This window comes from Podarcis vaucheri (genome assembly GCF_965113315.1).
Source record: "Podarcis vaucheri genome assembly, chromosome: 7".
Taxonomy (NCBI): domain Eukaryota; kingdom Metazoa; phylum Chordata; class Lepidosauria; order Squamata; family Lacertidae; genus Podarcis; species Podarcis vaucheri.
The window spans coordinates 78799625-78824473 of NC_138765.1; the positions used below are offsets into that span (position 1 = coordinate 78799625).

At 46.8% G+C, this 24849-nt stretch overlaps 1 protein-coding gene across 8 annotated transcripts in view; it reads left to right on the forward strand.

Moving 5' to 3' along the window:
- The window catches only part of KIF1B (kinesin family member 1B), a 134396-nt gene that overhangs the window by 103076 nt on the left and 6471 nt on the right, over positions 1 to 24849 (forward strand). For all 8 annotated transcript variants that reach the window (XM_082229695.1, XM_082229697.1, XM_082229698.1 and 5 more), the window contains 21 exons: positions 2920 to 3038; positions 4414 to 4499; positions 4611 to 4740; positions 6233 to 6395; positions 6802 to 6892; positions 7179 to 7297; positions 7944 to 7999; positions 10282 to 10390; positions 11375 to 11441; positions 11992 to 12076; positions 13604 to 13709; positions 15336 to 15450; positions 15604 to 15737; positions 16981 to 17042; positions 17631 to 17776; positions 18812 to 19051; positions 19728 to 19799; positions 20096 to 20217; positions 21150 to 21302; positions 23827 to 24019; positions 24587 to 24705. In XM_082229695.1, coding sequence (XP_082085821.1) covers positions 2920 to 3038; positions 4414 to 4499; positions 4611 to 4740; positions 6233 to 6395; positions 6802 to 6892; positions 7179 to 7297; positions 7944 to 7999; positions 10282 to 10390; positions 11375 to 11441; positions 11992 to 12076; positions 13604 to 13709; positions 15336 to 15450; positions 15604 to 15737; positions 16981 to 17042; positions 17631 to 17776; positions 18812 to 19051; positions 19728 to 19799; positions 20096 to 20217; positions 21150 to 21302; positions 23827 to 24019; positions 24587 to 24705 — 2487 coding nt within the window. The remainder of the gene's footprint in view (positions 1 to 2919; positions 3039 to 4413; positions 4500 to 4610; positions 4741 to 6232; positions 6396 to 6801; positions 6893 to 7178; positions 7298 to 7943; positions 8000 to 10281; positions 10391 to 11374; positions 11442 to 11991; positions 12077 to 13603; positions 13710 to 15335; positions 15451 to 15603; positions 15738 to 16980; positions 17043 to 17630; positions 17777 to 18811; positions 19052 to 19727; positions 19800 to 20095; positions 20218 to 21149; positions 21303 to 23826; positions 24020 to 24586; positions 24706 to 24849) is intronic.

Consider the following 24849-nt stretch of genomic DNA (forward strand, 5'->3'; position numbering starts at 1 on the left):
TTTAAAAGCTGGAAGGGGAGGTGGAAAGGGGTGGCGGCTGTGGAGCATTTTCTCAGAATCCTTGAAATGATGTTGTGTTTATCTAAAGAAAACAACAGCAACCCACCATTATCATTCTTTTGAGTTCCGTTGTCTTTATGTTTTGATACAAATCTTCATATTAAATTTTATTTCTCATTTGGTTTTTGTGTGTGTGTGAATATGCCACTCTGCCTCACCAACCTTTCTGCTAATATAGCTCCCCGCACCCCTTTTTCAGTCTGCTGCTGTGTTGCCTTAAAGAACATTAGATTTAAAATGGTCTTGAAGGAAGTTGGCAGATGGAAGGAGGTCCTTCCACTCAGTGCAGAAGTAATTTCATGGAATTTCCTGCTGCAAAGATCATAGTCATGGCTGTTACCTTAAAGAAGCGATGACGATCCTGTGACCTGGGTGTTGTTGGACTACAACTCTCATAATCCTTGGCCTTTGGCTGGGCTTGCTGAGGTTGCTGGGAGTTGGAATACAACAACATCTAGCAGGCAAGCACAGGTGTTCAGAGAGAATTTCAGTTCACATTTAAAGGCGAACTTACTTAATTTTTGCTTTCCAAAACAGTACTTGAACTGAAATTTCCATCCTTTGTAATTTGGACTTCTCTGAATCTTGTGGTGCAGTTCTCTAGCCAAGAAGTGTGTATGAAAATGCATATAGCTGCTGGGAAACACTTGAATAGGGTGGAGGCACAAAAACTAGATCTCCTTTTCTGAGTGCATAGCCCCATGGCTCTAAGCACCATCAGTTCTCCTAACAGAAAATTCAGCTGCTGAGTAAGGATGGAAACGGAGCCAAAATGCAGCCCCTTCAAAACAAGAAGGTGTCAGTGTGCTCAGGAGAGCCCCACATTTTTCAGATGTACAAAAATATTTTTATGGGCGGGGAGAAGAGAAGAGGATGAGCTTCTTCTCTGCAAACCCCGCTCCCCAACCAACAGCCCAGTGAAGATTGGGACAGTGGGAGGAGGCGCTAACTGTCTGGAGCCCCTAACAGGGTCATCCCTCACTGCAGTATTTTGTTGCAGGTCCCACTTAGCTTTTAATTAACAACGTTTTAAAAGGCCTTAGATGAACTGTGTGCTGCCATGAGAAGGGTTTAAATGTGCTTTGGAAAACGAAGCTTCATTTTTGCAAATGTCCACCTTTCTTTGCAGGGAGGGCTTCTGCATCCTTGATCCCCACCACCGATGCAGAGAACCTTCCAGGCAGAGGGATTTTAAGAATCAGTGAGAATTCCATAGGGCAGTCGGTGTTAGAGTTGACAAGTGTGGGAGAACCTCAGTGTTGTATCCAACAAAGTCCTACTCGCATAAGAGCCATTGAAATGAATGGGCCTAAGCTACTTATGGCCATTCCATTTCAGTAAGTCTGCTCTGAGTAGGACTAGCATAGGCTTGAGCATTGCCATTGCTCAAGCAGGGCAGTGGATATAATTCTCACTGAAAGATATATGATCCGGATGATCCCTCAACTGCAAGGGTATACAAGTGTAAATGGTGAAGAGATGGGGGAAGACTTAATTTGCAGCTTGTTCTACCACATGAGAGGCAAGTGTTTTAAAAGCTTATATTTATTCACTCCTAGTGTTCAATAATGACATAGTAACTCGTTGAATCTCTTGCCTGGTACAACCTCTCTTGATTCCACTGGGAGTGAAAATGAAGCCAGACTTGATTTAATAGAAATGTTGCATTTTGTACAAGCTCACAAATGACACAACATTCCCTTTTGGCATATTCAGGAGTCTCCATCTCTTCGGAGCAGACTGAAAAAAATGAAGTAGATCCTTAACTGATTTATTCCAGTGCTGAGTTGTGGCTATTTCTGTTTTTCACGTTTTCATTTTGCTCCTAGCACTTTATTAATCTATTATTTTATTTTTCTTTTGTACTGCCATTTTGTTGTCATTTTTGTTGTAGAATTTATGTATATATATAAAATCATGCATTTTACATTGCTCACATTCTTTTCATTTCAGGAAATGTCTGCCTGGTGGGGCAAAGGGCATGGGGATGGCAGAATAGACTAATACCTTGCAAGCCACTAGCCTACAGTATATGTTTTCCTGGCATTTATTCCTGTTCACACTTAAGTATGTTTAGCCAGTTATGGCATATAAAGCTTCCCCCTTACAGTTTGCCACAGTCCAAGTAGATAGGAACATAGGTAGCTGCTTTATACTGAGCCAGACTTGGCCCCATCTAGCTTAGTATTATCCTCCCTGGAGATCTTTCTGCATACAAGGCAGATGCTGTTCCACTGAGCTACAGCTCTTCTGAGAAGGAGCTATTTGAAGTTAACGTAAGCAGGAAGGGTAGCAGGGAGTGTAGTGAGCCTGATACTCACTGCAGCTTGTTCTCATTACACTAAACTATGGTTTAGCTTGTTGTCTGAACACAGCCATTCTTGGATGTTGGGCAACATCACTGAAATACACATGGAAGGATGAGATCAATATTAAGCCCCATCATATTTCCCCTTTTAAAAGTGCTTCTGCCTGTTTAGAATGCATTGTGAATAAAGGTGAACACTTTAAAAAAACACACCAAAAAACCCCTGCAATTTATTTTCATGATGTACTTGAAATGTTTTCATAAAGCTTTCATCCTTAGTAATGTTAGTAATTGGCTAAAAAAACACCCCACGTTTATAGCTCTCTTCCATTTCAAACATCTTCTTTGATAAACCAACATCTTCATGTCTAACTCACTACCATTCAGTGGCTGGTTGAGTTTTTATGCATTGATGCAAATGTGTTGAAACTGGTTTTCAGATTCCAAAACCTAATATGGTGCCTGTTCAGGCTGACAAGTGCAAGCTTCAGTTTGTAAGCAGTGTTCTAATGTTTGTGCTTCTGTATAATATCCCTCCTTTAACCCCCCAGGGCCTTTGTCTACTTGAGCAATCTTCTCTACCCAGTCCCACTCATCCACAGAGTGGCCGTGGTCAGTGAGAAAGGGGAAGTGCGTGGATTCCTGCGTGTGGCAGTCCAAGCTATAGCTGGTAAGTTGCTGTGCTTACACTCTGCTCTTCCATGATTCCTCATGGGAGCTTCTTTCAGCACAAGGGCCACATTCCCTTCTTGCCAGTCTTCCAACTCTATGATTCTGGGGGCCTCCTAGAATCAGAAACAGGTGGGACAGCGGATGCTCATTTATCTTTATACAATCATCTTGTTTCTACACATCCCCTCTCTGCCTGTCCTCCAGGCAACCAAGAGGCATGATCAGGGTTCAAGGGCAGATTCTAGCCAGGCATAAGTGGACCAATAAGGGTGCAAAGCAAGGTGTGTGTTGTGTGTGGTCTGGTTAGAGCCCCAAAGGCTGGTTAAAGAGGCCTGAGGTTCCCTATCCCTGCCTTTTGCGATCCCATGCTGGTGACAGAGCCTCTCCAGTTCACCCTACTTGTGGTCTCCTGGTTTACAACAATTCATCTAACGCTGAACACAGTAGCTGCTTTCCCCCCTTTGCGTCAAACTTAAGAAAACGGTGGCTGATTTTCTTTGGTAGCTCAGTTCAAATCTCTGTCCTTCAGTAAGGAATAACATAAGATATTTTCCAGGGTTGTGAAATTATTTATACAGTGCAGTCTAGTGGTTAGAGTGTCAGATTGAGGCCTGGGAGACCTGGGTTCAGATCCCTTGCTCAGCCATGAAACTCACTGAGCCAGTCAATTTCTCTCAGCCTAACCTACCTCACAGAGTAGATAGGTAGCCGTGTTGGTCTGCCATAGTCAAAATAAAAAAATTCTTTCCAGTAGCACCTTAAAGACCAACTAAGTTAGTTCTCGGTATGAGCTTTCGTGTGCATGCACACTTCTTCAGATCTGAAGAAGTGTGCATGCACACGAAAGCTCATACCGAGAACTAACTTAGTTGGTCTTTAAGGTGCTACTGGAAAGAATTTTTTTATTCTACCTCACAGAGTTATTGTGAGAACGAAAAGGAGAAGAGTGTGGGAAGAACCAAGCTCCTTAGAGGAAAGGTATGCTATAAGTGCAATAATAAATAAAATGAACAAGATCAACTGAATAGCTGAGTATTGTAAACGAATAGCTGAATTCTACATTTTTAAAGGGCCTACTATAGTTTCTTTGAAAATCTAATTGCTCATCAGATTGCTGTATCCATTCCCAGGGCCGGATTCAAGTAAATAGTTGTGCTAGCTCAGCCAGTCCCACTAGTGCAGTAGGGCTTCCTCCCTCTCGTTTCCCCATGCACCCGCCCATTAGCTCGTGGGGGGTGGTGTGCAGAACCTCTAAAACAGCACTTGGGCGGGAGAGAGGGGAGATGTTCTGCCTGGAAGGCCAAAATGCTCACATTGATGGAGCAATCATAATCACATGATGTTGAATTCCTCCCTATGTTTTGTTCTTTTAGCTGACGAAGAGGCCCCTGACTATGGATCTGGTGTTCGGCAGTCGGGCACCGCTAAAATCTCATTTGATAACGAGTATTTTAACAAGGTAACCCGCGACTTAAACGAGCTCTTGTATCTGTGTGTTCCAGTCCCTTCTGGTGCAGAAAGCGGACAGAAGACTAACTTATTGCTCCTCTCTCCCTTTTGGTTGGCTCAGAGCAATTTTACGTCGGTTGCGATGACCCGTTCTGGATTGTCCTTGGAGGAACTGCGAATTGTAGAAGGTCAGGGCCAGAGTTCAGAGGTCATCACCCCTCCTGAGGAAATCAACAGAATGAATGACATGGGTAAGTGATGCAGCTCTTAGGAAAGGTGGGACAGGGTAAATGGAGGCTTTACGTTGAATTAGGGTTAAGTGCAGGATCAAAACAACAACAGACCCATGCAGACTGGGGTTCCCCTCCCTTCAAATCAGGGATGGGGAGCCTGTGGTCCTCTAGATGTTGCTGGAGTCCAACCCCTTACCATCCTTGACCATACTGGCTATGGCTGATGGGAGTTGGAGCCCAAGAACATCTGGAGGGCCTGGTTTTAATCAGTGTTAATAAAAGCCAATGCAGCCACTCATGAAGAGACACAGCAAGGAGCCTCCTTTCTAGATGGTGCTCCCGTGAGCCTTTAATCCAGAGATGAGGAACCTGCAGCCCTTCAGTTCTTGCTGGAGTCCAGCCTCCATCATCCCTGACCATTGACCTTGCTGGCTTCTGGAGCTGGTATCACATAACATCCAGGAGGGCCACAGGTTCACCATCCCTGGCCTAAACTCTGCAGTACAATAACAACACATACCTTTTATTATCATTACAACACTTAATTCTTGATTTAAAAAATATGCATTGCCATTTGTGTGAACCTAAACCTCAAGTAAAAGTATCAAGACATATCTAAAAATAGCCCTGAAGCTGATCACATTAGCACCTAGCATACCTCCCCCTGCCCTGCAGTCTTTTTATATGACAACCCCAAAGGCCAAAAGGTCCCCTCATAGTTCTTCTGGAAGCAGATCCATTATGAAGGTTCTGGGACCAGGGGAGGGCAAGCAAGGCAGGCGGATCAGGGCAGGGGCACGAGTGGCCCTCCGGATGTTTTTGCACTACAACTCTTGCCATCCCTGATCACTGGCCAGGGCTGATGGGAGTTGGGGCATCAACAGCATCTGGAGGGCACCATGTTGTTGACCCCTGATTTAGAGGTGGGTGTGTAGCTTCCTCAGGGACACGGTGGCGCAGTGGATTTAATCACAGAGCCTAGGACTTGCCAATCAGAAGGTCAGGAGTTCGAATCCCTGTGACGGGGTGAGCTCCCGTTCCTCGGTCCGTGCTCCTGCCAACCTAGCAGTTCAAAAGCACGTCAAAGTGCAAGTAGATAAATAGGTACCGCTCCGACGGGAAGGTAAACGGCGTTTCCGTGTGCTGCTCTGGTTCGCCAGAAGCGGCTCAGTCATGCTGGCCACATGACCCGGAAGCTGTACGCCGACTCCCTCGGCCAATAAAGCGAGATGAGCGCCGCAACCCCAGAGTTGGTCACGACTGGACCTAATGGTCAGGGTCAGGGATGTAGCTTCCTTCCTTCCCATCCCACATTGAGCCTGAAGAGCTGCTGTCAGTACAGGGATGGACCCAAATAGTCTGACTTGGCATGAAGCAGCCTCCTGTGTCCTTGAAGCATCTTGGGAAATTCAGATGCCGTTTTGAGCAGCTGCTTGGTGAAAGCGCCCCATGACACTGAGGAGCAGGAAAACCCTGACTGTCTCATGAGTCAATCCTCCCCCTTTTTCAGACCTGAAGTCTGGCTCGTTGCTGGATGGCAAGATGGCCATGGAAGGCTTTACCGAAGAAGTTGGCGACCACCTAAAACTGGGAAGCGTCTTTACTTTCCGGGTGACAGTGCTGCAAGCCAGCGGCATCCTCCCGGAATATGCAGACATCTTCTGCCAATTCAAGTAAGTTTCACCTGCAGTGAGCAACAGTAGTATCTGTGGGTCAGAGTCTTAGTCATTGTTTTGGAAATTCTGAGCTGTTTGGGAACTGCCGTCCAAGGGTGAACCTAACCCATTCCGGGGGTCCACAGACAGAGGAGTGTGGCTTACTAGTCAGAGCCTCTTGTTTGACTTTGCTTCCAATTCCTCAAGGCCTCTAACTAGCATGGAAGGAGGGTGGGCAAACTTTCCTGAGGTTGGGGCAACAGCATATTTTAATGAGCGTTTTGACCTCTCTGTCAAACGTCCTGCAAAAGTGGGGTGGGGAACCTTTTTAAACTATGGAGCAGTAGTTCTCTTCACGACAACCTTCCAGAATAGGTGACAAAGCATTCTTCTGCTAAACTGGATTGCATTTTTGTCGCCCTAGCTTTCTGCATCGACATGATGAAGCATTCTCTACTGAACCTCTCAAAAACAATGGCCGAGGGGCGCCTCTTGGTTTTTATCACGTCCAGAACGTAAGTGGAAGTGGGTCTGCTTCCGATGGGTGACCTCCTGGTCTGTCACTGTTGTGGGGGGGGGCATGTTCTATCTCTTGGGAGTCAGAATAGCACAGCTTTGACGTTTTCTGTAAGGGGGTAGTTAGTGCGGATATGTGACAAAGCTGTAGCTGGATCAGACCCTGTATACATTCCAAATAGAGTTAAGCCATCCATCTCTTGTCAGATGCAGTGGCTGGGGCTTTTGATTGGCTGAAGACATTTAAAGCCAGACTGATGTCGTGCTTATTGTCTCTTTCGATAGATTTCTGTGGAAGTGACAGAATCCTTTGTAGAATACATCAAGACGAAGCCTATAGTATTTGAAGTCTTTGGACATTATCAGCAACATCCGCTCCATCTTCAGGGACAGGATCTCAACAGGTATTAGTGTATGGATGTCCTCTGATTAGGTCAGAATGGGAAAAAATGTAAAGGATAGCCTGGATTTGCAAATAATTCCTTAGGGAAGCATTTGGCCACCTGCCCACTCGCTCTGCTTACCTGCCTTCCTCTCCCTTCCTTTGCCACTACTAGTATAGCAGTTCTTATTCTCTTCCTTTTCCTAGCCTTTAAACGGCTTTTAAAGGCTAGAGGAAGGGGAGTAAGTTTCACGTGCGACTGCTATAGTGCTGCCTTGTGAATTAACACAGTGCAGCACTCTGGTGTCTGTATTTTCAATTCTGATTTTGCTCCCCCTTCCAGAGAGAAGAATTCAGGGGGTAGAGGGGGAGAGAGTTTATTGCCACACTGTAGAGCTAAAGCCAGCTGTATGGTTAGCATGAGACCGGTCTGTAACCACCATATTACCTGAAGAATATCTGAAGAGGTGTGCATGCACACGATAGCTTATAGTGTACCCAGAACAAACTTAGTTGGTCTCTAAGCTGCTACTGGACAATTTTATTATTTTTATTTATTTATTTCAACTGCGTCAGACCAACAAGGCTACCTACCTGAATCTAGCACCATATTACAATGAGGGTTGGGAAGGACCTCCAGAGGATTAACCTGCTTCCTTTCTCCACAGCCCCCGACAGCCATCCCGCCGATACTTTCCTCCCCCCATGCCTCTCTCGAAACCAGGTAAGAACAACTTTTCACTGACTCGTCTCTGTTAGTGTATGTAAAATGCAAGACTGCCTACCTGTCTTCAGCCTGCAATATAAGAAAAGAATCAAATAGAACCGATATGGAACCGTTTTCCTGAGGGAATAGTAATAATAATAATAATAATAATAATAATAATAATAATAATAATAATAAATTTTATTTATATCCCGCCCTCCCCAGCCGAAGCTGGGCTCAGGGCGGCTAACAACAATCAAAATAGTTCAACATTCTAAAACATTCATTATAAAATTAATTAAATCAAATTAAAATCAAATTAATGGCAACCATCAAGCAAAATTTTGTGCAGATTGCCAGAGGAGGGGGTCAGGCTGCGCCCTGACAAAAAGCCTGGTGGAACAGCTCCAGCTCTGTTCAGCCAATCCCAGTTTACTCTTGTTTTTTGTTATAGAAGTTTCTTGCCCACAAAACCATTTATTATCCTACCTGCCGACATCTACTTATGTTTTCGACTCGAAGGGATGGGGAACAAGAAGACCCAAATTTGCTACAACTTCCCTATGTAATTACCTGGATGCAGACTTTGCTTGCCTTTGATGAGCATCTGTTTGTAATCCTGCGGAGTTCCCTTCAGTTCATATTCCAAACCAGGGAGGTATTTTTAAGGGTTGAGGGGCTGGTTGAGTAAGCAACTCATCGGTTCCAGACACGTCATTCAGCCTGCTTTATTTATTTATAGCAGCCTTCTATCCAGTGAGGCTCAGGAATTATGAGAAACCAAAAAAATCAGTGCAGTTTTGAAAGGTTTAGTTTGCCCATCTTGATTCAAAATGGCATCCGGTTGTATCTAAACATATACAAAAACCTTTTAGATCTTGGGAACCACTGTGCAAAATTTGGTTACAATATCTTAAGTGGTGTCCAAATGCAGATTGTAGAAACAATTTCTCAAAATATTTAGTAGATGTTGATTTATCTAAAGACTAGCCTCCTCCTCATCCACATAGCTCCATTCTCACTAATAACTCACTGACCCAAGCTTGCTGCAACAATCCCATATCTTTCTTTGTTTTTCGTTTTGGTTGTGCATGTTGACTTTTTGTGTTCATTTCTCCCCTCTTCTTCTCCTGCTCCCAATCTCCTTGGTCTGTCCCTTTCCCCTCCTCGCCTCCCTATTGCCTGCTGGCCCTTCATCCCTTACTTGCCACATCCTCCTCCTCCCACTGCCTTTTCCAGACCATGAGAGAAAAATTGAGTTGATCAGGTATCTCATGTCTGGCTATGTAAACGTGCATGTGCTGAACACGTTCTCCGAGCACGCCAATGTGCTTGCTTCCTCTGCTGCGGCAGCTTTCCAGGATGGGGCCGACCAGCTGCCACCTTTCCTCTTTCTGCCGGTCCCCAGCTGTCAGACCGAGCGCTTCCCCAAGCGAGATGGTTAGTAGCCGGATGCCGTCTGTGATAGATGTAGGAACAGCCCCTCCTTACCTTTTCCCTGGCCTTTCTGCATCCATCGGTGGTGTGTCCAGGGAAAGGCCAGCACTGGGCAGTTATATACGCCTTTCCAGGATTTTGTGGTGGTAGTCTTGTGGTACAGTCTTGTGAATCCTACAGGACCTCATTAGAATCCTTAGTTTCTCTTCCTTTTCATTGTAGATTTATTGTAACTATGGGGATTAAGGACTGCATCCTACTAAACTTTACTCAGAGTAGATGCATTGAAATTAATGCCCATGTCCATTCACTCCAACGGCAAGGAGGAAAGTACTGGTGGTATAATAATACCATGGTGCAACCCACCTCAGATTGGGGCACAATCCTTTTGTGGAGCCTGGAGCATCAGTTGAAGGCTTGACAGCCTTGACTAGCTGTATTTGCATGTATTGGTAAGCCATAAACCATAGCTTTACTGTACACAAGTGAAATAGTGCCCACTTCACTCCTCCTAGCTCATACTGGAAGGAAACAAACCACACCCACCAGTTTGATGTTATGAATGAACCATGGGTATGATTTGTTTAGGTCTGAACAAATCACATTCTGTAGCTAAGGCTTACTGATTGTGGTTTATTTGGAGCAAAGCAAGCCACATTCCCCAGTTTGAGTTTTGGTGACACTAAGTTGGTGTGGTGGTTTATTTCCTTCCAGTGTGACCCTCTTAGGTATAATCAAAGTAAACCATGGTTTACTGTGACATGTGAACTGAGTCATTGTGTGACCCATTGGTAATAATCCCAAGGAATTCTCCTTCCTATTGCCTTGTGCAGTTTTTGTAAGCTGGCCTTTTTCTCTTTCAGTCCCAGCTACCAAGCTCAACACAGTGAGTAAGCCCAACTTGGGACAGAGCGTGACCAAATACGACCTCCTTGTCTGGTTTGAGATCAGCGAGTTGGAGCCGACTGGAGAGTGAGTTCCACCTCCTCATCATCTCTCCTGTGTTTGTTTTATTCCAACAATGTATATCCTGCTTAACATCGTTGTATCTAAGCAGTATGTTATAAAATTACAGTAGAGAGAAAATCAATTGAAGTTTACTGTAAAATCAGAAAGCTTACTTAAAATAGCTGCTGAATTAAGCCAGATGTCTGAAGTTCAATAGGGAGTTCTGATATCAGCTGGGAGGGAGTTTTGCAGAATTCAGCCCACTGTTCTGAACTCATGGCTCCTGATGGATGTGAGCTGTGTGTCAGAGCCTTTGTGGGGTGGGCACAAACAGTGACTCCTTAAGACCTCAGTGATTGGGCAGGGATATAAGGAATCAGGCAGTCCTTAAAGTATCCTGGACTCAAGTTGTTAAGGGCCTTGTAAATGAAGACAAGAGCCTTGAAGCTAGCCTGGTGGCCACATGGGTATTGGAATGCTTGAATAGCTTGAACAACCCTTTCTATCTGCAGGGGGCTGTTCTACTATGATCCTGTGGGAACATAAGAGACTGCTTCCTGGGAAACTCTTTCCAGGGGTTGAAGCCGTGTGGACTCGTAGTCCTGGATTTCTGCTTGTGCCCTCTCCATGGCTAGCAACATTTCAAATTATGCAAAAGAAGAGAGGGCATGCACATGGCCCAATTCACATTATTTATAGACAAGTGGTGGAATTTGGCTCTTTGTGGTGCTGAATTGTGACTTGCTTTACTATGGTGCAATGCAGTCCTGTACATCCGGTTCTCATCACGCTCTTCAGACCCTCCCCCTTTCTGGTAATTGTGAGAGGAGAACAGGCTGCCTCACCTTATTTTTGAGGTGCAGGCCATTGTATGGGTTTTTTGTTAGGATGCTGTTTCCCATGAATCCTTTAGAAGGAAGGTTGGTTAAATAATCTCTCTGATTATGCAGGTGTCCTTCTTTCTTTCTCTCATCTGGCTGTTTGCACTCTTCTTTTTCTCCTCTGCAGGTACATTCCTGCTATTGTTGACCACACTGGAGGTCTACCTTGCCAGGGGACGTTTTTGCTTCACCAGGTACTCCGATGCTTGAATCTGAGGGTCTGCTAAATTGCCAGGTCTTCTGTCTGTAAGCAGAAAGACATCTTATCATACAAGAGCATGAGAAGAGGCTGCTGGATCAGGCCAGCCCATCCAGGCCAGCATCCTGTTCTCACAGTGGTATTCAGAAGCATTAGTACCTCCCACTGTGGCTGTAGAGCATGGCTCTTGTGATTACTAGCCATTGATAGCCTTATCCACCATAAATTTGTCCAATCTTATTTTATAACCCTCCAAGTTGGTGGCTGTCACTGCCCCCTGTGGGAGTGAGTTCCATAGTTTAACTATGTGCCGAGTGAATAAGCTGTTTCTTTTATCTGCCCTGAATCTTCCAGCATTCAGCTTCCAACTCCAGCTCCCATCAACCCTGATTATTCTCCCTGCTGGCTGGGGGCTGATTGGAGCTGGAGTCCAGCAACCTTCAAAGGGCCTCAGGTTTCTCACCCTACATCCAACCAGCTAATTGTTGCAGCCCTGCTATAAAGCTGCAGAGGAGACTTAAGTTTTGCTCCTTCATTTCCTCCAGGGAATCCAGCGCCGGATCACAGTCACCATCATCCATGAGAAAGGAAACGAGCTACACTGGAAGGACGTGCGAGAGCTGGTGGTTGGTAAGTTCTCCTCCCTCTCTTTACTTTTCTCTTACCATCAGGATCCATTCTGGCTCCTCTTCAGACTGTTTCACATTCAAAAGAACAGCAGCCCTTCTGCAAGCAGTGCCAGCTCTCTTCCAAATACACCTCAATATACCAAAATGACCACACTGATTGAACGCTCATCAGTCTCATGTTAGCCTTTTTAAAAACCATCATTTCTGTTTTCCCTGGCTAGGAAGAAATGGATGTGTGCTGTGTAAGAGCCAGTGTAGTGTAATGGCTAGAGCGTTGGCATGGGACCTGGAAGACCAGGGTTCAAATTCCTCCCCCCCCCCCAGCCTTGAAGCTCACTGGGTGTGACCTTGAGGCCAGTCACTGTCTCTCTCAGCCTAGTCTACTTCACAGGGTTGTTGTGGGGATTAATTGAGGAGGGTGAGAGATACGTACGCCACTTTGAACTCTTTGGAGAAAAAAGTGGCCAAGAAATGTAGTAAGTAAATAAATAATGCAACAAACCATTTTGGGTTTTTTTTTAGTGTTTGGGAAGATCACTTCTGAGTATGGAATGTTATGGTGAGGGAAAGTGTGAAGCTTAAGGAAGCATGGAATGACTGGATAGATGGTTGTGAGAATTTGGGCAATTGGGAGAGAGCGGAGGGTGGGATCAGAACCTGTGTGAGTGTCAGAGAAACTTGCATATGAAGGTATGAACATAGAAAACTGCTCTCTCTCTCTCTCTTTTTGGAAAAGTGACAATGTTCCTTCTAGGACAGAATGGATTCAAAAACTGGTTGAATATGCAGAGTTGGACAGTTTATCAGAAAAAATGAAAAATAAACCAAAACATTAATTCATTTCTAAGTGGGAAGTAGTTAAAATATATTTGAAAAATAATTGTCGCATACAACTCTGTTGTAGCATTCAAATAACATCTGTAGTAGTTGGTAGTAAGAATCAAGACCACAGATAATTAAATATTTATACTTTAGGCGTTGATAACAATCTGACAAGTTTTGGCAATAAGTTAATAATTAATATGTGAAATATGGAGTGGATGGGAAGTTGTACGTAAAGTAAGAAGATATTCTTTATTCTATTCTATTAGATTTTCTTTCTTTCTTTTAGTTGATTCGTTTTATATTTTTGTATTAATGGATGATGAAGAATTTTTCTTTTGTTTATTTCAATTAAGCAAATATAGATCTATAGATTATATATAGAAATGAATGAATGAATGAAAGAAAAGAAAACTGCTTTTTACCAAAATAAATCAGCTTTATTCAGACATTGGCCTGGTTGGCTTGTATTGCCAAGCAATTAGGGTTATGTGCTTGAACCTTTCACATCTCCTCTGCAAGAACACCAGGAGCATCTGCTTCCATTAAAGATGCTGTTCCATGTGGGGACCCATGGAGAAATTCACGCTCCCAATCTCACTGAAAGGTCAAGCGGCCTTCCACCTGGACACTGCTTCTGCCTAGTGTGGCTCTAAGCTAAATAAATTCCCATCCTGCATTTTGACTCCCTCCACTTTTTCTTCAGGGCGCATCAGAAACAAAGCTGAAGTAGATGAAGCTGCAGTAGATGCGATCCTGTCTCTGAATATCATCTCTGCAAAATACCTGAGAACTTCCCACAGCTCTAACAGGTAATAAGATTCCCCCAACAGCCTGCCTGGCAAGGCAGAACCCTCTCCTCTTGACTCACCTAGGTCAGGTATTTGAAGTTGTATGCCAGAAAGGACCCCCAAGCCGAAATCCTTGTATCCTGAGCCAGTGTGGATTGAAATTAAAATAAAATAACTCAGAGGAAAGGGTTGTAAGTGTATCTCTTCTCACTTCCTCGTTCGGAAAGTAGTTCCACCCTGGAAGAATTAACACTTCATTATTTGCTTAAAAGTCATGGGGTAGAAGAACATATTAGCTGTTGGTCTCTATTGTTTAGGCATCCTGGACACAACTCCCTTCCCGCCCCCCTTCTTGGACGACAGCAGGGATGGGGACGATATGGCCCTCCGGGTGTTCGTTGGACTACAGCTCCCACCACCCATTGGCCATGATTCCTGAGGCTGATGGGAGTTGGAGTCCCAACAACAGCTTCCTCTTCCCTGACTAGACAAAGGCAGCTGTGCACCCCCAGCTTGCAGGTGTGGTGCTGCCCTCTTGTGTCACAAAACGGGTACTGACACTAGACTAGTTATTCTATCAGCTCACATCCACACACTACATTTAAAGGACTCTTGTGTCGCTTTTAACAGCCCTGGCTGCCCCCGCCCTGCCAAAAAAAAAAAAAAAATCCTGGGAAATGTAGTTTGTTAAGGGTGCTTGGAATTGTAGCTCTGCAAAGTGCAGGGTCTCCTAACTCTCTTGATGCCCTTAACGAAGTACCCTTCCCAGGATTCTTTGGCAGAGAAGCCAAGTAGTATAAGTTTGCTTTAATAGTATGGTGTGGATCTTTGGCTAAGTCAAAGGTTTAGCTCAGGGTTTGGCTCAATCTTTGGGGATGTGGGAGCAGTAACAATTTATTTTGTGCTTTTTAAAAAAGTGTTATCTATGAATGTGGGTTTTTTGGGGTTGCTGCTTGCCTATCCTTTCTTTTTTTCTGTTTTCTTTGTCTGCTTGTTTCTTCTCCCTCTCTGCTGTTCTTGCTTTGGGCTGCACTAATAAAAGCTTTCTGTGTCTTCACAGGCTCTTCCTTGATAAGGATATGCCTAGGTATTTTCAGTTTGTTTTCCTTTGTGCATACAGCTTCTGGCTTCAACAGAATGCTGTTATGCCTCTTCCCTTTCCCACCAGTAGTTAGTCCTTAGCAAATCTCCTAGCTCTGCTGTGTGAGTATTCTGTCTTCTCCTCGTTTCCCCACTGTGTGCAGGAGGCGACAGATGCTCCATTTGTCAGCTGAACAAATGGAAAACACGCACGGAGCCCTCTTTTCCTCCTTGTGTTCCTTGTACTGTCTCAGATTGTGGTTTCCCAATTAAGATCTGGTTACCCTTTTTGTTTCCATGCTGGCTAGCCTATCCTAGGAGTCACTGTTGCACACAAGAATAATATTAGTAGTAACAATAATAAATAATTGTATATTGCTGTCTTATGAGGCACATGCCCCACCTAGGTTTAGATGCAGTTCCAAAAGCTTCTATTTGTATTGCTGGGAGGAGACCACTACCTCTGACCAAAGAAGGGAGGCCTTCTACAACAATGCTTGTCAGTGGTCTGCTCAGAGGTCCATTTTTTAAAAAACCATGGCTTTGTTTCTGTTCTGTTCCCTTCAGGACTTTCTACCGTTTTGAGGCAGTCTGGGACAGTTCCCTCCATAACTCCCTCCTTTTGAACCGGGTGACCCCCTATGGAGAGAAGATCTACATGACCCTCTCAGCTTACCTGGAGGTGAGTTATCTCATGTCCCCCACACTGGTTGGATCTGGAATCAGGTGGAAGAAAATATCTGACAGAGGGTGGTACCCAGTGTTAGTCCTAGAACACTTGCACACTGGTTTAGTTGAGAGGGTAAACAGCTGCATGGCTCTCTTTTCCTTTCAGCTGGACCACTGCATCCAGCCAGCTGTCATCACCAAGGATGTCTGCATGGTTTTCTACTCTCGAGATGCCAAGATTTCACCCCCTCGCTCACTGCGCAGTCTCTTTGGCAGTGGCTATTCCAAATCTCCAGATTCGTAAGTTGAATAAGTTGTGTCATGTATGAGCGTTGTGTGTATGGGCTGAGGGGTGTGGATTCTGAATGGATTAGCTTGCTGTTCTGCAGGGATTGTTGATTAAATGAGGTGTGGAGATGGGTGTCTCCCAGTGGTATCGTGGTCCAGGGTCGCTGAGGGTCTGCAGCAGCCACTGAGAAGAATTCTTCTCATCCTTTGTGCTCATTGCAGCCAATCAGAGTGAAAGGCGGTGAGTCAGCTGCTGAGGATTGGCTCCTGGGCTCACTCTGGAGAAGGCACATGGGAAGAACACCAAACTGTTGTTGTTCTATAGGCTCCAAAGCTAAGCATTTGGGAACACTGAAAAGACTAGGTCTTTCAGTTTCAAGAGAATGGTGTGTAGGTTTATTATATTTATTTATGACTTTTCCATACCACCTTTCATTTGAGGGTCACAGGACAGCTTATAATATAAAAGCACAAAAATGCACACCATAGTAACAAACAAAACACCTCCCCCCAAGTTTCAAAGGCCATAGATTGTTTAATTAGGCAAGGTGAGCCTCCTTGGGGAGAGCATTCCAAAAGTGAGGCGCCACTGCAGAAAAGGCCCATTCTCGTGTTGCCGCCCTCTGAACCTCTCATGGAGGAAGCACACGAACAAGGGCCTCAGATGATGGTCGTGGTTTGTTACATATAGTGGAATTTCAAGGAAAACACAACTTAAGTCAGTCTGAAAGAAGATATTGAAACAGTCCAAATCATTTGTCCAGTATATGCACAGAAAATAGTAGATCTAGCTGAAAGGCAACACACAGAGATCTGCCTTGACCATTACAATGCAACACTAATAATTATGATGATGATGATGATGATGATGATCTTAGTTTAGTGTAATGAATTTGTAATGAATTCCTATCTGTAGTGTGAGTGCGGGTGGCATATATATTCATGTTTAGGATATATCCTATTTATCTACAATAAGCCTGGAGTGGGGAACCTGTCATCCTCCAGATACTATTGGACTACAACTCCCATCAATCCTAGCCAGCATGGTCAATGGTCAGGGATTAGAGCTCCCTCTGTGTTTTATTTAAACCAGACCTTTTCATTCAGAACCATGAGATTCTGGACTCTGCTGGCTGGCGCTGATGGACCTTGTAGTCCAAAATCTTTTGAGGGTACCAGGTTGGTGAAGGCTGCTTTACCTTCTTTATATCTGAAAATATTATTTTATTTCCTCTGCTTTATTCTGTGCAAACAGCAATCGAGTCACTGGGATCTATGAGCTGAGCTTATGCAAGATGGCAGACACAGGAAGCCCAGGTAAGAGGAAAGCACAGCTTTCCAAATTATCATAAAAGTGTGCAAGCAGTCACATTCATCTTCGTTGGTTTATTTGCTATATTTGTTTATTCTGCAAAGGCACTTTTCATTTTTTAGAACCTTCTGAAGGACAGGGTGGAAAAGGGAGAAAAAAACAATAAGTAAACTGAGGCAGCCCAAACTTTCATAATGTTACATAATGAAGTGATATAATGACCAGATAGAATGGCCAGTGTAAGACAGTTCTGGGGGGGGGGGGAGCTGTAAGGTTCTTGGCCCCAGCCAGGCCAACAGAGGAGGCCTCCCTTGTTGGCTGCTGATGAGAGAGGAGGAGCCAAACAAATGTCAGCTGGTCCTTATCAGGTCGTCAGAGAGGGCTGTGGTTTCACCTGGTTCAGCTGCAGCCAGGTAGTGCTATTTATTGTGTGGGAGTATGACAGGGAGGAAACAAGGGAACGACTGAGATGGCCAAGAGTTTTGGCAGGAGCGCGAGGTATGGCTTGTGGGGTGAACAGGGAGTGGCGATGTCGGCTCCTGACCACTGGTATGAATTCCTTTGGGTGACTGTTGAGCCATTTCATTGCTCAGGGATGCAGAGGAGGAGGAGGAAAGTCCTAGACACTTCTGTGGCCTATGTCCGTGGAGAAGAGAACCTGGCCGGGTGGAGGCCCCGTGGAGACAGCCTCATCTTGGAGCACCAGTGGGAGCTGGAGAAGCTGGAGCTGTTGCACGAGGTACGTGTTGAGCAGTGGCCTCAAAAGAACCAGCCTTTGGGATTTCTGCAAGGCCTGGCTTTGTCATTTCCCACCCACCCGTGAGATGTAGTGGCCAAAAGCTGCCAGTTAAGCTCCCTGTTACTTATCTAGCTGCCTTGTAATCTCCACATGCTTCCCTTTACTACTTAGCTGTTCTGATTTGGGGTCTCAGTCCCCGAATCCTTGGAACAAACACTGTATGTGGTTTGGCAGGGAAGTAAGAAGAGTTTGTGATGCAAAAGTCAGAGAGAGGAAGACCACCTTGGACACTGGAATGGCTTTTCTTCAATTAACCACACCAGATGTGATGTTTAAGTCAGCTTTATTTTGGTTATAGCAACAGCCACTGGGGAATGAATTCAAAGGCCTCTGTTGACAGATCAACTTCTATAAGCATACATATTAACAGATCTAAGCATGTGCGTGCTTTCTAGGTCAACAGGCAGAGGTCACAATTAGGTATTTAGGCAATGAATTTATCAGAAGAGCAATAAGTAACATCACAGGAACAGAGGAAGAGCAAGGCCATAAACCTATCCATCAATGTCAGCAAATTCCTTCACATGTCTTCACAGATGTCTTGATTCTTTCTACATCATCCTTTCCCCAACATCATAGAATTATAGAGTTGGAAGGGATCCCACAGGTCATCTATTTCAATCCCCTGCAATGCAGGAATCTCACCTAAAGCATCCAGGGCAGATGGCCATCCAAATTCTGCTTAAAAACCTCCAAGGAAGGAGAGCCCACCAACTTCCAAGGGAATCCATTCCACTATTGAACAGCTCTTACCATCAGAAAGTTCTTCCTGATGTTTAGTCAGAATCTCCTTTTTTGTAACTTGAATCCATTGATTTGGGTCCTACCCTCTGGAGCAGGAGAAAAGCTGCTTGCTCCATCCTCCATGTGACAGCTAGATATCTGAAAATGGCTATCATACATCTTAGACTATCTATCAGTGTACGTATCAATAATTTCTCCACTGCAGCTGATACCATTTCTCTTGCTCTTCAGGTCGAGAAGACTCGCCACTTCTTGCTGCTGCGGGAGAGGCTGGGTGACAGCATCCCCAAGTCCCTGAGCGACTCGCTGTCCCCCAGCCTCAGCAGCGGGACCCTCAGCACCTCCACCAGCATCTCCTCCCAGATCTCCTCCACCACTTTTGAGAGTGCTGTCACGCCCAGCGAGAGCAGCGGCTACGACTCAGCAGACATTGAGAGCCTGGTGGATCGGGAGAAAGAGCTGGCCACCAAGGTACAAAGCCCATGTCCACAATGCGGCAGTTGAATACCAGAAGGTGTCAAGGTTTTCTTCTCTGAGGAAGGTTAATCCCAGAGAGCACCCAAGGCTACCCCACAAACATCCTGTCTCAGGAGGGAATTTGAACCCAAGCAAGCAGCCTTTTGTTTCTACACATCCTGTTGCCACCCCTAACTTTTGAATACCTAAAACCAACAAAACACACAAGCTGCCCCACTTGCTACACAGCTTTGGAGGCTTATGTGGGTCTGAAACATTTTTGCTCCTGGGGTGTGAATGGATGTGGTTAGCTAGCGTCTGGCATTAAATACATGGAACCCTCTTGCAAAATCTTTTCAAGACCACACATTTTTTTTCCTGGTCTACAGGACAGTGGAGGCTGGTCCACTGGGGATTAATTGGGCACTACCCCCCCCAAACTCAGCAAGCTCCTATTTATTTACATCTGCTTAGAAGGAGGCTCTGCCTGCCATAGACTCTATGTCCACCTGTTGTAGCTTTCACTGCATTGTGCTGTACCAATTCTGAGGGCCACCAGCCACCACTGCAGGAAGACCACATTAGACAGCCTCCCAGCAGACCCAGCTGTGGGTTAGGTTGAAGGCCAGCTGCCTCCCATCTCCTCCTTTGTCCCCAGTGCTAACAGAGATGCTTCTTTCTTCTCTTCTAGTGCCTGCAGCTTCTTACTCACACTTTCAACCGTGAATTTAACCAGGTCTACAACAGCATCAGTGATTGTAAGGTAGGTTTGCAAAACGTTAAGAGGAAAAATGCAGGACATTTAGCACTGGGGTGGAAATGCTCAAACTACTACTCAGCAGACATTGAAAGCCTGATGGATCGGGAGAAAGAGCTGACCAACAAGGTACAAAGCCCACGGCAGTGTCCAAAACACTGAGTTTGAAAACCCCTCCTATCCTGTGAGATTTCTTGGGCTTTCTGTTTGACCACCCCATGCAGTACTGTTCATTTATTCTTTTATTTAAAAATCCTGGCAGGCTCTGTAGAGCTCACCGCCAGCCTCTTGTGTTCTTCCAGCTGTCCGATATCTCTCCAATTGGGCGGGACCCGTCGGTATCAAGTTTCAGCAGCGCCACCCTCACGCCTTCCTCGACCTGCCCCTCCTTGTCTGACTCAAGATGCAACTCAGTGGATCAAAAGTGAGTTGGTTGCCACCAGTGATACATGTCCTGCCTCCACTGACAGAGGCAGGATGCCCCCGAGTTTTCTGGGAACCACAAGTAGGGAAAGTGCTATTGCCCTCAAGTTCTGCTTGAGGGTTTTCCCAGAGGCATCTGGTTGGCCACTGTGAGGACAGCATGCTGGACTAGATGGGACTTCGGACGAATCCAGCAGGGCTCTTCTTATGAGCTGATAGATGTTTCTGTTTCTTTCTTCTAAGCTTCTGTCCCTCAGTAGGCAATGCAGTCCTCCTCAGGCCTACTGAGCTTTTCCTCTGGTCTGTGAACTTATTTCACTCTTTCCCACTGGTCATTACTTTCCCTCTGCTAGTCCTGGTACATCCAGGCATTGGGCAATGCTAGGGCCTCGGGGCGGGGGGTCCTTGAATTGCTAGGGAAATGGCCAGACCTCAGTGATAGAGCATTGGTTTTGCATGCAGAAGGTTCCAGGTGCAGTCCCCAATGACATCTCCTAGTAGGGTTGGGAAGAGCACCTTGAGTGAAGCCCTGGAGAGTCTCTGCCAGTCAGTGCAGACAGTCCTGAGCTAGATAGACCATTGGTCAGGCTTAGTGTAAGGCACCTTCCTATGCAACTAGGTAACCGGCTATCTTTGGGCAGCTGCTCAAGAGGTGGAGCTAGCTTATCTGATCATGCCCATACTGCTGCTTTTATGTCATTATTTTCTTTCTGCTTTTCATTCCCATGTAGATTAGTGTCTTGAATAGAAGCAGATGCTCCCAGTCTTTTTGCAGAAGAGACGGGAGAGGCTTATACATATAAACCTAGTGGTTTGGCAATACAAGCCAACCAGACCAGTGCCTGAATTAAGCTGATTTCTTTGATTCTTCTGCCTTTCCAGCTCCTTGCTTTGAATGACAACCATTTGTGTTTCTGTCTTAATTAACAAAAGGACCCCAGAAGCAAATTCTCGAGCCTCCAGCCCTGGCCCAGAGGGGGAGCCACCCTTCCAGCTGATGCCACCCATTGAAGCCTCTTACCTGGCGAGAGCAGGCAAAAATGAGTTCCTGAACCTTGTTCCAGATATTGAGGAAATCAGGCCTGGGTGAGACATTCACACTGCAGTAGCTGCTAAAAAATAAAAACCCAACACATGTTCCAGAGCCAAGAGTAAAGCAACAGCTACCCTTTTAGCACTGGGGTGTGTGTATGTGCACATATATCTGTGTGTGCAATTTGTATCCATATATGTCAATGGGATTTGCAGTCAAGATGAGTATTAGATTGATAGAGTGATTGCCCTTCCTTCCTCCCCTAGTAGCCCAGGGTGGCAAAAAGAGACACAATTTAAAAGCAACGGAAAGCATTCTAAAACAGATTTAAACATTCTGAAACCAATTATGATTAAAAACATCTAAAAGCAGTTACAGTTTTAAAAATTCTAAAAGTAACTACAAACAAAGACATCCTTCCATCCATTGATCTGCCACAAGAATTCTCTTGCTACCTGGGTAAACAGGAATGCTTTCAGATTCCTCCTGAAAGTGAATAACAATGGAGACAGCTATACAGTGGTACCCCGCAAGACGAACGCCTCGCAAGACGGAAAACCCGCTAGACGAAAGGGTTTTCCGTTTCGGAGGCGCTTCGCAAAACGAATTTCCCTATGGGCTTGCTTCGCAAGACGACAGCCCATAGGGAAATCTCAGGGACAGCGGGGAAGCGCAGCGCGTCTTCCCCACTGTCCTCGGACCTCCTCCCGCTGCCGGCTTCGGAACGAAGCTCCGATGCCAGGCGGCGGGGGGGGACGCCTCCTCCTGCCGCGCGGCACCGGAACGAAGCACCGATGCCGGGCGGGGGAGGGGGAACGCCTCCCCCCGCCGCGCGGCATCGGAACGAAGCTCCGATGCCGGGCGGCGGGGGGGGAACGCCTCCTCCCGCCGCGCGGCATCGGAACGAAGCTCCGATGCCGGGCGGCGGGGGGGAACGCCTCCTCCCGCCGCGCGGCACCGGAACGAAGTTCCGATGCCGGGCGGCGGGGGGGAACGCCTCCTCCCGCCGCGCGGCACCGGAACGAAGCTCCGATGCCGGGCGGGGGAGGGGGAAGGCCTCCTCCCGCCGCACAGCACCGGAACGAAGCTCCGATGCCGGGCGGGGGAGGGGGAACGCCTCCTCCCGCCGCGCGGCACCGGAACGAAGCTCCGATGCCGGGCGGCGGGGGGGAACGCCTCCTCCCGCCGCGCGGCATCGGAACGAAGCTCCGATGCCGGGCGGCGGGGGGGGGACCGCCTCCTCCCGCCGCGCGGCATCGGAACGAAGCTCCGATGCCGGGCGGCGGGGGGGGGAACGCCTCCTCCTGCCGCGCGGCACCGGAACGAAGCTCCGATGCCGGGCGGCGGGGGGGGGAACGCCTCCTCCCGCCGCGCGGCATCGGAACGAAGCTCCGATGCCGGGGGGGGGGACACCTTCTCCCGCCACCCGGCATCGGAACAAAGCTCCGATGCCGGGGGGGACACCTTCTCCCGCCACCCGGCATCGGATGGCTTTCCTGAAGACTTGGGGTGGGAGGAGGGTTTTCCTTCCCACCGCCAACATTCAGAATGCTGTTCTGAATGTTGGCGGTGGGGAGGAAAAACCCTCCTCCCACGCAAGCCCCGGGAACAGAGGGAAAGCGCTGCGCGCCTTCCCCTCTGTTCCCGTACCTGTCCTGAAGGCTTGCGGTGCGGAGAAAAGCCCTTCTCCGCACCGCCAGCCTGGCAAGCGGTTTCCCTAGGAACGCATTAATTGATTTTTAATGCATTCCTATGGGAAACCGTGCTTCGCAAGACGAAAAACTCGCAAGAAGAAAAAACTTGCGGAACCAATTAATTTCGTCTTGCGAGGCACCACTGTACCTCACTAGGGAGGGTCTTCCATAACTGGGAAACCACCACCGAAAAGGGATGTTCTCTGCCTCAGGCCTTGGAGAGCTGCTGCCATTGAGCACTAACACTCCTGGGCTAGGTAGACTCAGCATTCTTGAGTTAGTGTCAGGCAGCTTCATTTAACATGCAGGTGGGGGAACTCAGGCCCTCCTGGTGTTCTTGGACTGCACTTCCCATCACCCCTAGCAATCTGGCCCGCGCTGTCTAGGGCTGGTGGGCATTAAAATCCAATGAACACCTGCAGGGTCACAGGTTTCCCCATCCCTGATCTGACATTGCCGAAGTCCAGCCACTTTGAATGGCTTGAAGGTAAGCCTGGGTGAGAATGCATGGCTTAAATTGAGGCTGTGCCCTCCTGGGTGATGGCCAAGGTTCAGAGATGTTGGTAGTTGTAGCTCAGCAACACTGGGAGGGCCACGTAGGTTCCCCACCCCTGTTCAAAATAGTGATGGCTCTGCTGGCTGTTTCAGGATGGTGTTCATGCCTTGGCCCAGTTGCTGCACTTCATTTTCAAATGAAGGTGCTTGGAGAATGGGTGTAGGCAGGAGAAAACGTTGCTGAACTTTGCCAAGGAGTCTAGAAGGAACCATCTGGCCCTCTTGGTCTGTGAGCAGTGGATTCACTGCAGCGCCTGGGGCCTCTTGGAGCCCATCTCAAGCCAGCTCCGTGTCCTTGAATGCTTTCCTCTTTGCCATTTCTTTCTAGCTCTGTGGTCTCCAAGAAAGGCTACCTGAACTTCAAGGAGCCGCTCTCCCCATCGTGGGCCAAGCACTTTGTGGTGGTCCGGCGCCCCTACGTCTTCATTTACAACAGTGACAAGGACCCCATTGAAAGAGGGATTCTCAACCTCTCCACGGCTCAGGTGGAGTACAGTGAAGATCAAGAGGCCATGGTGAAGGTCAGTTGAATGGAGGGTGGGGACACTGCAAACCTCCCATAGGATGTGGGTCTTTAATGAAAGGGATAAGATCAGCTCCCCAGAGGGAAAGGCCTTTTCAGGCATTCATTTACATCTGCCAGGATGGGGTTGAGAAGGGAAAGAGTTCCACTTTCCTCCCATTTATGTGTCTTCAGGAAGAGGTGAAGGAATAGAAAACCCAGGGGGAAGAGGGAATGGAATATCTCAAAAGATAGCATGGCTGGTTGGTTGGCACTCTACACTGCAACTTTTTATTGCAATCCCCACATGTGCTACAAGAATGCAGTAGCAGATGTTTCTGTACTCCTTTTTCCTAAATCAAATTGGGGTGATAAGGCCATGAGGGTGCTATACCCCCTCACACACACTCTCCAACACCTATCAGAAAGGATTTGTTTTGGCAGAGCCATTTAATCCACCCAAATCCTGGCCACTGGGAGACAAAGATGCTGCCCTTACCTGATCCCTTTGCAAACCGGGTATCAAATAGCTGCTTTAAGGGCTTTTGAGGATTTGTTGAGCGACTGCTTGCCTTTGTGATTCTAGACACCCAACACCTTTGCCGTCTGCACGAGGCACCGTGGAGTCCTCCTCCAGGCCATCAACGACAAAGATATGAATGACTGGCTGTATGCCTTCAATCCGCTTCTTGCTGGCACGATACGGTATGGCGGGGAGCCTTCCTCAGCCCAAGGGCCACCTTCCCTTGTGGGTAACGTTCTGTGGTGGGTGGAACCAGGCAAAAATGGGTGGAACTGTGACTCTTGGGTTACATTCCAGTGACAGAAAATTCTGAGGTTTCCATCCAC